This window comes from Osmerus mordax, chromosome 25 (assembly GCF_038355195.1).
Source record: "Osmerus mordax isolate fOsmMor3 chromosome 25, fOsmMor3.pri, whole genome shotgun sequence".
Taxonomy (NCBI): Eukaryota; Metazoa; Chordata; class Actinopteri; order Osmeriformes; family Osmeridae; genus Osmerus; species Osmerus mordax.
The window spans coordinates 2,134,176-2,146,531 of NC_090074.1; the positions used below are offsets into that span (position 1 = coordinate 2,134,176).

Below are 12,356 nucleotides of genomic sequence, written 5' to 3' on the forward strand. Positions count from 1 at the left end.
GATTCGGTGAATATAGATATCTCAACCTCCCACCATTGCAACCTCGTTTATTTTGTATATCAAAATTATGAAAATTGGATGAGGATATCATCGTGACTAAGCATATTCTTTTGTTTTCTCAAGGCTGCTACGCTATCTATAGCTAGATCATTGGGTGAGACTGGAGTAGTCGTTGGGTTGGACTATAGAATCCGAAGTGCTATAATACCAAGCCACTCATAACTGTAAACACGCACATTCAGAGAGAAAATGTCGAAGAAAGTTGCAGTCGTGACCGGTGGCAATAAAGGCATTGGATTTGCAATTGTGAAAGAGCTCTGCAAGGCGAAGTTTCCCGGGGACATAATCCTTACTGCCCGAAATGAGAAACTCGGGAAAGAGGCCGTGGAATTGCTTAAATCCGAGGGATTTAAGGCAATTTTCCAACATCTGGACATCTGTGATCAAGGAAGTGCTGTGAAACTTCGTGACTTTCTGCAGAACATTTATGGAGGATTGGATGTGCTGGTCAACAACGCGGGGATTGCTTTTAAAAGTAAGGATACCCTTCACGGCGACGTGAGCCTTGCTGTGTGACTTTTGTTCTTTTAACGTGGTATAATTAGCGAGAACCATACATAGACTAAACATGATTTATTGAACTCCCCGTTTGTGTATAAAACCCTAGGTTGATATAAAGCGACCACTGTCTGTGAACTACAGTCTATGGTCGTAACCGCTGGCTGTAAATTGTACGTTGCTTTGGATAAAAGCGTCTGGCATGCGTGGCTAACTATGCATACGCTATCTGTACGCCGCTGTGGATAAGTGTCTGGCAACTGAATGAAGTATAACATGTCACTATGAAATCCATCTCCTTCCCAGATGACGCAACGGAACCGTTTGGGGAGCAGGCTGAAGTTACAATGCGGACCAACTTTTGGGGCACGTTGTGGGTGTCCCACGCCCTTCTTCCCATCCTCAGACCCAACGCGAGGGTGGTCAACATATCCAGCTTCGTCAGCAAGCGGGCCCTTGATCAATGTAGCCCTCAACTTCAAGCCAAGTAGGCCTAATACTACAATCGTTTCACTCAACATCATCACAAGTTACCTGTTTATATCATAAAGGTGATCTTATTTCCCCTCTTTTTGTATTATTTTTATTAAGGTTTAGAGACCCGAAGTTGTCTGAGGAGGAGCTGTGCGGTCTGATGGGCGAGTTTGTAACGGCAGCTCAGAAGGGTAGCCATCAAGCGGAAGGGTGGCCGAACACCGCTTATGGCACCACGAAGGTAATGGACAGTCAATGTAGTCCACATCACAACCTAGTTAAGGGTGCATACTGCACACAGACTCTATCTGATTTTCTCTTTTGTGAAAATACAGTAGGATATACATTTTTACATTTAGTCATTTAGCAGACGCTCTTATCCAGAGCGACTTACAGTAAGTACAGGGACATTCTCCCCGAGGCAAGTAGGGTGAAGTGCCTTGCCCAAGGACACAACGTCAGTTTGCATGACCGGGAATCGAACTGGCAACCTTCGGATTACAAGCCCAATTCCCTCACCGCTCAGCCATCTGACTCTAAACCTTATATACCTACGTCTTAGCGTGGAAAGATCCGCATTTCAGCCAAATCACATTTTTCATAACTGCCATTGTGTCACACCTTCTAAGCGGTATGCCCACTCCTAAAGCCAGCGTCGACTTCCTTTCTACTACATTTAGTCATTTAGCAGACGCTCTTATCCGGAGCGACTTACAGTAAGTACAGGGAAGTAGGGTGAAGTGCCTTGCCCAAGGACACAACTTAATTTTGCACGGCCGGGAATCGACACAGCAACCTTCTGATAACTAGCCCGATTCCCTAACCGCTCAGCCACCTGACTCCCTACTAAATATCCAGATGCATTGGATAGCAGTTTTAAATTGAGCTCTTGCTAAACCCTATGACCTGTGTGTCAGTTGGCAGACATTTTACTCAAATAACATAATTGAATTGCATGAATGAAGTTTCTGAAACCGCACCCGAGTTTCACAACTGCACATTTGGAACGTACCCAACAACCCAACCAAAAAAAATACACAGTTGCGGTCATGAAATTAATCATCTTTCTTTTCTTTTTTTTCTTTCAGATCGGAGTGACTGTGATGTCGATGATCCAGGCACGCGAGCTAACCAAGACGAGGGCCGGAGATGGAATCCTTCTCAACGCCTGCTGCCCAGGGTGGGTCCGCACTGACATGGCTGGTGACACGGCCCCCAAGAGCCCCGAGGAGGGGGCCCAGACCCCCACCTACCTGGCCCTGCTCCCAGTGGGGGCCAAGGAACCCCACGGGCATCTGGTGTGGGACAAGGTCGTCCGGGAGTGGTAGGGGTGTACACGGCAGAGAATCATTTGAATCGTGATCCTTATTGATTAACTTTGTGGATGTCACACATCCAAAGCCATCCATTGATTCCATCGTTGATATGCTTTTTTTTGTATCAGGGTAGATGCACACACAGCCCAGCCTGTTAATTTTACATTGTTCACATTTACCTACCAGCTAAATGACTAAATGTAAATGATTAAATGTAAATGTAGCCTACAGTAGAGTGTTAGAGAAAACATTGGCCTTGTGGTTTAATTCCTTCATGACTTCTATCTCAGGATGGTGACGTTCCAAAAAGCCTTTTTAATTGTCCTCTGAATGTGTTGATGTACCATGTTTTGATGTTTTTGAAGACATTCCACAATACACTGCTTTCTAAGGTGCCTGTGAATTGCGTCTCTATATTTTGAATGCGTCTTTACTAACTTGGCCACTAGAGGGTGCAAGAGACCAGAGGAGTCCCTGTATAAAAACACAAAGGGTGTTTACAAAAATAAAGTACTTTGACACTTATTCCAAATTCACTATCTTTTTATTCAGCTACAAAAAAATGAATGAATGAAATCTTGAACTGAGAGGGATTGATTTACATAAAATGATTAATTTGATCAACAATAGATAAGGCAGCAATACACATACGAAGCATCATACATTCAGTATTTTGAGCTCAATCTTCTCTGCTGTACTTACTTCTAGCTTCCTTAGGAAGTGTTCAGGATAATAGAGGGATACAACCAGCACTAAAAACAAAACATGACCCCAGCTGGCCCACACAGGCCATGACACAGCTAGTTAAAAACTACGACTGAAAAATGGGTTGGAGTCTTGACAAAGTAAACTCAACTAGTACATAGACAAACTTCAAAACGCTTCTGGTAAATGGCCTAATCTCCTGAAAGTGTCCTAAATCTTTTTGTTGCGACACACTGATAAAGACTGTGGTGTTCTGGGGACCACCAGCTCGGAGGATGAAGTGAGATGGATATCAATCTCAGCTGCACTTACAGGACTTCACTATCATGTTAGACAGCTGCTCCACCTGCAGAAAGAGACACATTTCAGCCAACGTTGTCATGGAGACATCCACCATTTCTTTTCCGGACAGCTTTCAATTAAGACTGATTTAACATTCTCGTGCCTTTCAATAAAGTACCACAAACAACATTGAAATACGGCTCAGCCATGCACTTCTATATCCTTGATCTCTCGCTATATATATTCTATGAGCCCTCTAGTTACAAGGCGTGCTGGATCAAAGCATCTGATAACTGAATGAAATGTGAACGTTTGTGGTTTCCACCCGGACCTTGTGCTACTATCCGTGTTGCCTTCCCTCTGTTAAAATCGATTCTAAATAACAAAAAGATAAAAGACAAAAGATAGCTAGCTAACGCAAGCTATCGAACGGCTGAAAACTTCAAAGTACGCTAAATTGTTTTAAATAGGCCTGAATACCGGACCTTGTGCTGCCGTCCTACGTAGTAGAGGATGGGCAGCGGTTCCAACAGCTGTGGCACACAGCAGGGCTGAGCAGATGCACCTGGGTTGTGCTGTTTGTACAGAGCCAGAACCTGTGGAAGAGAAGACCGTTCAGCTCGCCACCCACACGCAACATGATGGACTGATTACTAGTCACTTTTTTATGTATATATAATCATAAATAAATGACTAAATAAACAATAATACATCAAAATACTTCTCCACAATGGACTGGGGGTGCCACAGTGAAACAGATCAACCCTACCCAGACTGTCTTGACATTTAAAAAAAAAAAAAACTAAAAACTAAACTAGATTTCATTTTCCAGGCAACACCCTTGGTAAGCTGGGTAACTAGCCTCTAATTTGGAGTGACGACAGGCTTTCCGTCTGGTACCAGAGACTCTCCAAACATGCTATTATGTCTGTTATACCTGGGAGTGCTTGCTTTCTGTGTTCCATATGTAGGTACATGGTCCCATACAGTAGTTGGCATAGTAGCCGGTTGGCTCATGGATCCATTTCCAGCCCAGATCCTTACGGAAGTCTACGTAGAGGCTTCGCACACAGCAGCTCTCAGTGCTACTGGAAGAAAAGAAAATACATTACATTTACATTTAGCAGACGCTCTTATCCAGAGCGACTTACAGTAAGTACAGGGACATTCCAAGTAGGGTGAAGTGCCTTGCCCAGGGACACAACGTCAGTTGGCACGGCCGGGAATCGAACTGGCAACCTTCGGATTACTAGCCCGATTCCCTCACCGCTCAGCCACCTGACTCCCTGACAAAATACCAGAATAGTTGTTGGTCACTAAAGGTGTGTGTGTGTGTGTGTGTGTGAGAAGAGAGTGTGTGTGTGTGTATGTGTGAGAAGAGAGTGTGTGTGTGTGTGAGAAGAGACTGTGTGTGTGTGTGTGAGAAGAGACTGTGTGTGTGTGTGTGTGTGTGTGTGTGTGTGTGTGTGTGTGTGTGTGTGTGTGTGTGTGTGTGTGTGTGTGTGTGTGTGTGAGAAGAGACTGTGTGTGTGTGTGTGTGTGAGAGAAGAGAGTGTGTGTGTGTGTGTGAGAAGAGACTGTGTGTGTGTGTGTGAGAAGAGACTGTGTGTGTGTGTGTGTGTGTGTGTGAGAAGAGACTGTGTGTGTGTGTGTGTGTGTGTGAGAGAAGAGAGTGTGTGTGTGAGTGTGTGTGTGTGTGTGTGTGTGTGTGTGTGAGAAGAGACTGTGTGTGTGTGTGTGAGAGTCTCACTCTGTGCACATCTCCGTTGTTGTTGTTGTCTGGCGTTTCCTGCGAGAGGTTAGCTGGCTGTGACGTTCCACAGGAAGTGACATCACTAAGATGTGAGGCCTAGGCATCCTCAGTTGGAGGTCTCCCTTGTCTCCTCTTTCATTGGATATCCCTGTTCACAGGAAACAGAGGATTACGTTAGGTTGGTCTGAGGTTCAACTGTCAAAACTTGTGAGATTGTAGTATTGTGATATTACCTGACACAGTAAATTGAAAATGCGGCATTTCCTGTCCACATTCACAAGGCAATTTCAGTTCGAACTCTTGTTCTTTCCCTGTAAAAAAAAAAAAAAGATATCAAGCAATCGCTGAGCAACAGTGTCATATTCATCTCACATGAATGGCATTTTGGTAAAGCCATGTTTTTCACGTCTATACTCATGACAGGTTATCTGTATTACCCAGAAACCCTCCTGTCTCACCTGGACCTTGCAGCCACTCGCTTAAGGTCTGCGTGACGTCGAAAGAGAGCCAGTGATTGGCCGAAACATTCGAGACAAACCGCGAGCCCAAATAGCGGGATTTCTTTCCTCTGCCCCTGTAGAGTTCGAGCCTCTGCTCGGCGCCGGGCGGCATTGTGGGGTTCTTGATGAGCAGACGCAGTTCCGCTTGAGAGAGCAGGCTGTTGTTCCCCAGTGTGGCCCGCATATCAGAGATGTTGAAGCACATCCTGTTGTTCTGGTACGCATCATGAGCTGGGAGAAACAGAGTAGGTGGACTGTCACTGTCACACAAAGACAGGGGTCAGATGGCTGGTTAGGTAGTCGGGCTAATAATCAGAAGGTTGATGGTTCGATTCTTGGCCACTCTGGATAAGAGCGTCTGGTAAATGTAAAGACTTTCACTGCACGTACTATACAGGGGTCTCTGGAGTTCTGCCTTACTGCAGGGATTGGCTTTGACACTAACCTACTGTAGCACACCTGATTCGATTTTTTTTATGTTGGTTGATGTGTGGAATACTGTCCAGGATCAGAGTTGGAGACCCCTGTTGTAGAGAAATTGTGGGTGAGGCATCACTGCAAAAAATATCTGGACCTGCAAAACGAAAGCCCGGTGGGACTTCACTTACGTGGCAGTCCTGCCTGTTTGTGGCTGGGCATTAACAGACACCACAAAAAATAACACATGTTGAAATACATGTGTGAATTGTAAAGAGGAACAGGAAAGAAGAACTAGCACTGACTATAGTCAAACCAGATTTATTAAAGCAACACTTTAGTCTGGGGAAGAAAGAAAAAACATACAGAGTGCCAAACTCTGTTTCAGTTTTTGGCCCCATCTGACAAACTATCTGCCATAACCAAAATTACCCATGTGAGTCTGTGACAATAATTACATATCGACAGCACCGACGAGGAAGTGAGGCTACTCTGGGCTGAAGATCATACCAGGCCTGCATGACCGCAGAGCATTAAGCTAACCCCACCACAACGACCAGGGCCTTAATCAGAGACCACGCTCTTAAACACTGCTAACGTAAACCTGAGCTGCCCAGACGTCTCTCACTGACAACCAGAACACACGACGCGAGATTTATGCCGTCATTCCGTGCAGAAAAGAAAAGGGGGAAGGATTGAGAGGAGAAGACGGAAGCATCTGGTAGGAGGGAGAGGTAAAAGGTTGAGTGCGCTTGTGGTTTTGCACACAGCAGACAGATTGCAGTGAGTTTAGTAAAACCGACGAAGGGGAAACACCCATTTCTAGTCAACAAACCTTATCTGAAGGACGTAATTACAGAAATTTGCATCCTAAAATGTTTTCGCCGCCAACTACAGTTTCTATATTTGTTCGGTCGGAAACTTCGACCAGACTTCAAACGGATGTCATCTGCATCATATCCACAACATTTGACGTGAGGTGGACATGCTAAAATGAGATCAGAAGCATCTATTCACATCGGCTGGTCTGACTGGTAGCTCTATAAACCAATGGGATTTCTTTCTTCGTGCTGAAACCCTTATGTGCTAAACACATCAACCCCAAAGCCTTTCGGATGGTTCTCGTCGAAAACATGAGATTATAAATTCTAGTTTTCAACCAAGGACGGCACCTATGCAGGATCTGAGAGGCAGAATCAATGACATGAGTACACCCAGATGAAACATGCCTATTACAATCCAATCAAATCATCAGAAAATTAAACCAATTACCTCCCCTCCCCCATCCACTGTTTAAAGGGCAGACAGAGAAGACCGACGCCGGCGTGAAAGAGTTTCTGTATCAACAGGAAGTCGAGGTGTGGGTGGGTAGGTAGACTTCCTGCTGGGGCTAGAAACCGCACAGCGTGCGAATACTCACTCGGCGTCATGTTAAACTTGTGCACCTCCTTGGCAAAGTAAGCTTCCCCATCCTCGTCCGGGGAGCGCGGCGCCAAGGTGCGGGCCTGCTCCCCGCTGTGCTCCACCGTGCTGTTGTAGAGGGACAGGAGCGACGCAGGGACGTCCTCCTCCTCCTCCTCCTCCTCCTCCTCGCCCCTGTCGTCCTCCGGCTCCTTGGACAGCCGCAGCTTGCTCAGGATCTGGCCCCGGATGGCCTCGATGCGCTTCCTCTTGACCAACTCCAGGTCCAGGGACTTGCAGGTGGACAAGGCCCCGCTCTGGCGCGCACACTGCAGGAGCACCACGGCCGCCAGCAGCACGCACCCGGCCCTCATGCCGCCGCGGCTCGTCCCGGTCGGAGCAGGGAGGAACGTGGGCAGCCCTTGGGAAGGCCTCCGGGTGTCTCGCAGCCTCTCTCTTTCAGCTCGCCCGGCGGAGACGATGTCGACAAGCACGCCCTCCCTCCCCACCCCCCCCCCACCCCTCTGAGCTGTTTCCTAGTGTCTCCCTCCCTCTCTCTCTTTCTCTCTCTCTCCTGCCTTCTTACACCTCTGCTGCAGTCTCCCGACACAAAGTACTCTGGCCAAGGAAGCTGCTTTTTCGGCCAGACAGTCACAGACACTGGTGGTCAGACCACAGTGAAGCACCACACAGAGATCACCACCTCCACCACCAGAAGCTCAGCCCAGACTGACTCACTCACTGGCTCCCTGGCAGGCTGCCTTCCGTGGACTGTCTGGCAGACACAGCAGCCCCTAGTGGCCACACTGGGGATCCACCGTGCCATCAAGAGCCAAACACCTTAACCTGGAATGCTTCAAAGCATCAATGTGTTGACGCTAAATGGTTCATTAGTACCCATAGATGGATGGTTTATATCAAGCAATTGAAAAAAACATCCTCTTTCCTAGCTTAGTTTACAGTTTAATTTATCATCTCAATTACATGTATTTTTGGTGCGCTGTCTCCTCCTTAAACTTCTTAAAAGAAAAACTAACTGATGTAAGCTGACATCTCCCTTGCTTGTCTGCCTTTACACAAAGACACAGTCTATATAAAAAGCTGATTAACTTCCTTTAACTAATAAATCTTCTATCTCTCTCTCACAGATGTTGGCTGTAGCCAGGTTAAGCAGGCCAGTCTGATGACTAAACTAGCTAAACTAACCGCGGGAAATCAAAGCAACAACATGCATACACTATCGGAATCATTTAAATACAAGAAGTGCATTGGTGTTTTGATTCCCCCTTGCTCGCTACCAAACCCTTATTTTCTCGTCTCCGCATCCTGTCTCAACTTAAATAGTAACAAGATACAGGAAGTGACAATAAAAGCAGCATTGTGAAACACAGCTTCAAATGTTTGCTTATTCGCGCAGCTTGGCCGAAGGGAGACACAATCATCGCTCATCAGCTGTTATAACTAGCTTATTATAACCCAACGTTCGTTCATTGTTGGTCAACAGGTTAAACATCACTGGCACAGAACTTTGGAATGCAAGTGTGTATTTTTATTTACATAATTTCACTATATCAAAACACCAAAATAGTTATAGAAAAGTACAAAAAAAAACTAAGAAACGGCTATAAAGTATAAAATCTGTTTTGCATTGGTTAAAATATTAGTAGTTGCTGTGAAATGAGGAACGAGTGAATTGTGGCGACAAATTGTAAAGGCTGACGGTGCTGAAAGGCTCACTGTCCCCCTTGTGGAGAAAAAAGGTCAAGACAAGCAGTTGAGGTTTCACCCTCAACAAGTACACCCCCAAAACAAATCTTCCAAGGCGAAACAATCCCATCCGACCAGTTCTTTTCACCTACTTCGATGTCCAAGTCACCTGATCCCCCCCCCCCCCCACAGCCCTTCTCCACGCCCCGTGCCGGTCGTGCTATATCGTCTCAGCTCTCCACGCCGTATCTTTCAAAGTGTCGCATGATCACGCCTAGCTCCAGCTCCACGGTCCCCATGGCCACCGTGTGCAGGCGGTACCTGTCCGCTCCGCTGTACACCAGGTCTGGGGAGCGTAGCTGAGGGCCTCCCCCCACGATGGCCTGGCTCAGCTGCTCCTGCCAGGTGCCCTGGGGCCTCCAGGTCACGCAGCGCACCTGGTGGTGCCCCGGGCTGGAGGGCACGTGGCAGTAACCGTAGCCGTACAGCTGGCAGCGCCCGAACAAGTCCTGGTGCCACACCTGCAGGTGAAGCTTGGGCCAGCCTGGATGGAGAGACGGAGGAGCAGGACGGGTTAGTCTGGAAGAAATAGGGAGTCAGGTGGCTGAGTGGTTAGGGAATCGGGCTAGTAATCTGAAGGTTGCTGGTTCGATTCCTGGCCGTGCCTAATGACGTTGTGTCCTTGGGCAAGGCACCTCACCCTACTTGCCTCGGGGGGAATGTCCCTGTACTTACTGTGAGTCGCTCTGGATAAGAGCGTCTGCTAAATGACTGAATGTAAATAAACAGCACTATCACAGACCTGGCGTCCAGGACAGGATTGCGTGGGACTAAATTGGGGAATAACTCGATAATATAAAACGAGGATGCTTCATTAGTACTTAAAACAACTGCAATTTGAGTGAGTGGTTAACTTGCCGGGTTCAATGGGATCTAGCCCATAAGTCCTACCTTGAAGTCCTTTGGTGGTGTAGTGTAGGTCAATGGGATGACTCCAGTAGGCCATATCTCCTGCTTGAGGTAGGTCAACCTGAGTTTGACCCTCCTTCAGGCCAGAGAGAAGCCTCCAGGCCCCTCCTGTAAACGAACAGATAAGCGTGTCATTGGATACTTAAGAAAGCGGTGACATTCGTGCGGTATGGAACTGTCAGATTTCATGTCCACGCATTGACTGCGTAACTGAACTTGCCAGATATGAATAAGCACAAATACATACCTGTGTGAATTCCCCATTTGCAGAACAGGCTAGTCTGAGGGAAGCCGCTGGCCCCGACGATCTGACCGATAATGTGTAACTCTGCCATTACTTTTCCCTGGGCAGGATAAACACATGGCTAACCATTGGCTTGCTGTAGTTGAACTGAGCCAGTAACATGCAAACCAAATCGGACATTACTTACGATAAAAGGATGGAGTTGACTAGTTAGCTAATGTCGTATGCATGTATACTATGTTCAACCCATTAGGTACGATATGTCAGCTGAGGTTGTAAAAACACACACGGATGAGGGTTGTAGACTGCTAGGCCAGCCAGATACCAGCTACAGTAGCCCAGCTAGGCTAACAATTTAACGACGTAAGTAAGACGTTAGCAAGGCTTCCAAGTCCACATTAAACTGCTGACTAATGCATTCAAATGTTTTAATACTTACTTTTAATACAAAAATGGCTTCATGTTTGGTAACACAATTAAATACAAGTCAAATCAAACCTCAAATGTTCACTCAGATTAGCTACAAAGCCACCATCAATGATCCTCATTTCCTTGGCAACCTAACAGGAAACTACGGATAGTCTCGTAGTCAAGCGAAACAAACGCGGATTTCAAAATATTGACCTCCGGTAAAGTGTCATATTGAATGGAACTGGTTGTTCTATTTTACAACTTCGTGTATCCTTGTTTTACACAGGACAGTGGACTGTGGCTTGCTGTGGTTCATTTAAAAGTATACTGCATTAAAAAAAGAAATTGTGTAACGCAATTTGAAACATGCAAAGAAATGGGTTGTTTTATCAATCAGTAGGCTTATTGCCTCTAAGCAACGTAGAAAAAAGCGAATACGTAATGTCCTTGATGTTTAATTTAGATTATCAGATTAGAACATTGAAAAACATCCAAAACAAGACGACCAACTGTATCATCACAGAGCACGTGGGTCACAAAACGATCATCTAAGTTAAGAGCCTATGCTCTCTGTTTTAAAAGATGTAGGATAGTAAAACATATCTATAAATATAAACTTTAGGGGACTTTTTGGGACATTATCATGATATTCACGAAACCTGTATTTCTTAATTTCCTTTAAAACAGTATCATAAAAAAACGATAATATTTACAGACTTGTCACTCACATCCCTATGATGTTAGTGATGGAACACACTGGATAGAAGACAACCACACAGCAGTTACATTTGCACAACCACAATGAATGATCAAGAGAGCATAAAGTGTCAAGACACTGGGTGCCATACATTGTTTCACGTGTATCACATAGAAAGAATATATCACCAAGAATCAATTGTGTTCTATAAGATAAAGGACTTGAAAGTCTTCTGCCTTCCAAACTCAAAACGCCCCAAGACAGTCCCAGGCCACTAGAATGCAAATCCGCCACAGTCAAAGGCGTCGAAGTCCGAATCTCCCGCCTCGAAGTCGAAACTGTGGAAGTGGGGTGAGTCGGCCGTCTGGCTGCAGGTGTGGTATGCCCCTCCGTGGCCTATCTCGGAGACGTTTGTGGCCACCGGAAGGTCGGGAGCCCTGGTCTCCAGGTTGGAGGAAGAGCCGGCGCCGAGGTAGCCCATGGCGGAGGACGCGGCCGCGCCCCCCATCAGCAGGTAAACCGCCCGGACCGCTTTAGTGTCGTTGCTGGTGCCGTGGCGGAGGCAACCAGACGACCGCCCAGACCCGTTCCTCTTTGACCGCGGGGATTTCTTGACTGGGGGTGGAGGGTGTAAGAGATGACACAGAGGTAGCATTATGGAGGACTGTTAAATCTCATTTGTCATAATTCCTTAACCGTATACATTTATAACTCCACATTACAAACCAAAAACACATGGCACAGGATATGTACATCATGTAAATCACCCTGTACATCTCTAATCACTCTTCATCAATTACCATAATAAAAGCATGCAAGTCATCTCAATGTCAGGAATAGGCCTGCATGATAGGCCTTCATGAAATACCCTTCTCCTTCTGTATGGCGTCTCCTGTGCTTGGGCCTGGTGACGGTGCTTCTG

General features: G+C 46.3%; 3 protein-coding genes across 6 annotated transcripts; 1 reads left to right on the forward strand and 2 right to left on the reverse strand.

The window, feature by feature from the left end:
• The first annotated feature begins 66 nt into the window (after positions 1 to 66).
• LOC136933384 (carbonyl reductase [NADPH] 1-like) lies at positions 67 to 2,873 on the forward strand. Its single transcript, XM_067228714.1, has 4 exons — positions 67 to 535; positions 865 to 1,045; positions 1,150 to 1,273; positions 2,121 to 2,873. Exons 1-4 carry the CDS (start codon positions 250 to 252, stop codon positions 2,358 to 2,360), a joined length of 831 nt encoding a protein of 276 aa, XP_067084815.1. The 5' UTR covers positions 67 to 249; the 3' UTR covers positions 2,361 to 2,873.
• On the reverse strand, positions 2,871 to 7,890 carry LOC136933381 (transforming growth factor beta-1 proprotein-like). Of its 2 annotated transcripts, none has more exons than XM_067228708.1 (7): positions 7,426 to 7,890; positions 5,547 to 5,819; positions 5,322 to 5,399; positions 5,086 to 5,236; positions 4,273 to 4,420; positions 3,821 to 3,931; positions 2,871 to 3,399 (listed from the first exon to the last, which is right to left on the reverse strand). In XM_067228708.1, exons 1-7 carry the CDS (start codon positions 7,778 to 7,780, stop codon positions 3,352 to 3,354), a joined length of 1,164 nt encoding a protein of 387 aa, XP_067084809.1. In that variant the 5' UTR covers positions 7,781 to 7,890; the 3' UTR covers positions 2,871 to 3,351. The 2 variants fall into 2 exon arrangements, with proteins under 2 accessions (XP_067084809.1, XP_067084808.1); XM_067228707.1 differs by having other exon boundaries at positions 4,273 to 4,423.
• Positions 7,891 to 9,311: 1,421 nt separating this feature from the next.
• Positions 9,312 to 10,878, reverse strand: LOC136933395 (B9 domain-containing protein 2). 3 transcript variants are annotated; one of them, XM_067228729.1, is made up of 4 exons: positions 10,825 to 10,878; positions 10,330 to 10,426; positions 10,065 to 10,190; positions 9,312 to 9,657 (listed from the first exon to the last, which is right to left on the reverse strand). In XM_067228729.1, the coding sequence occupies exons 2-4, from the start codon at positions 10,415 to 10,417 to the stop codon at positions 9,344 to 9,346; spliced, it is 528 nt and encodes a 175-aa protein (XP_067084830.1). In that variant the 5' UTR covers positions 10,418 to 10,426; positions 10,825 to 10,878; the 3' UTR covers positions 9,312 to 9,343. The 3 variants fall into 3 exon arrangements, with proteins under 3 accessions (XP_067084830.1, XP_067084829.1, XP_067084831.1); XM_067228728.1 differs by lacking the exon at positions 10,825 to 10,878 and adding an exon at positions 10,766 to 10,792; XM_067228730.1 differs by lacking the exon at positions 10,825 to 10,878 and adding an exon at positions 10,514 to 10,570.
• Between the last annotated feature and the right edge of the window lie 1,478 nt (positions 10,879 to 12,356).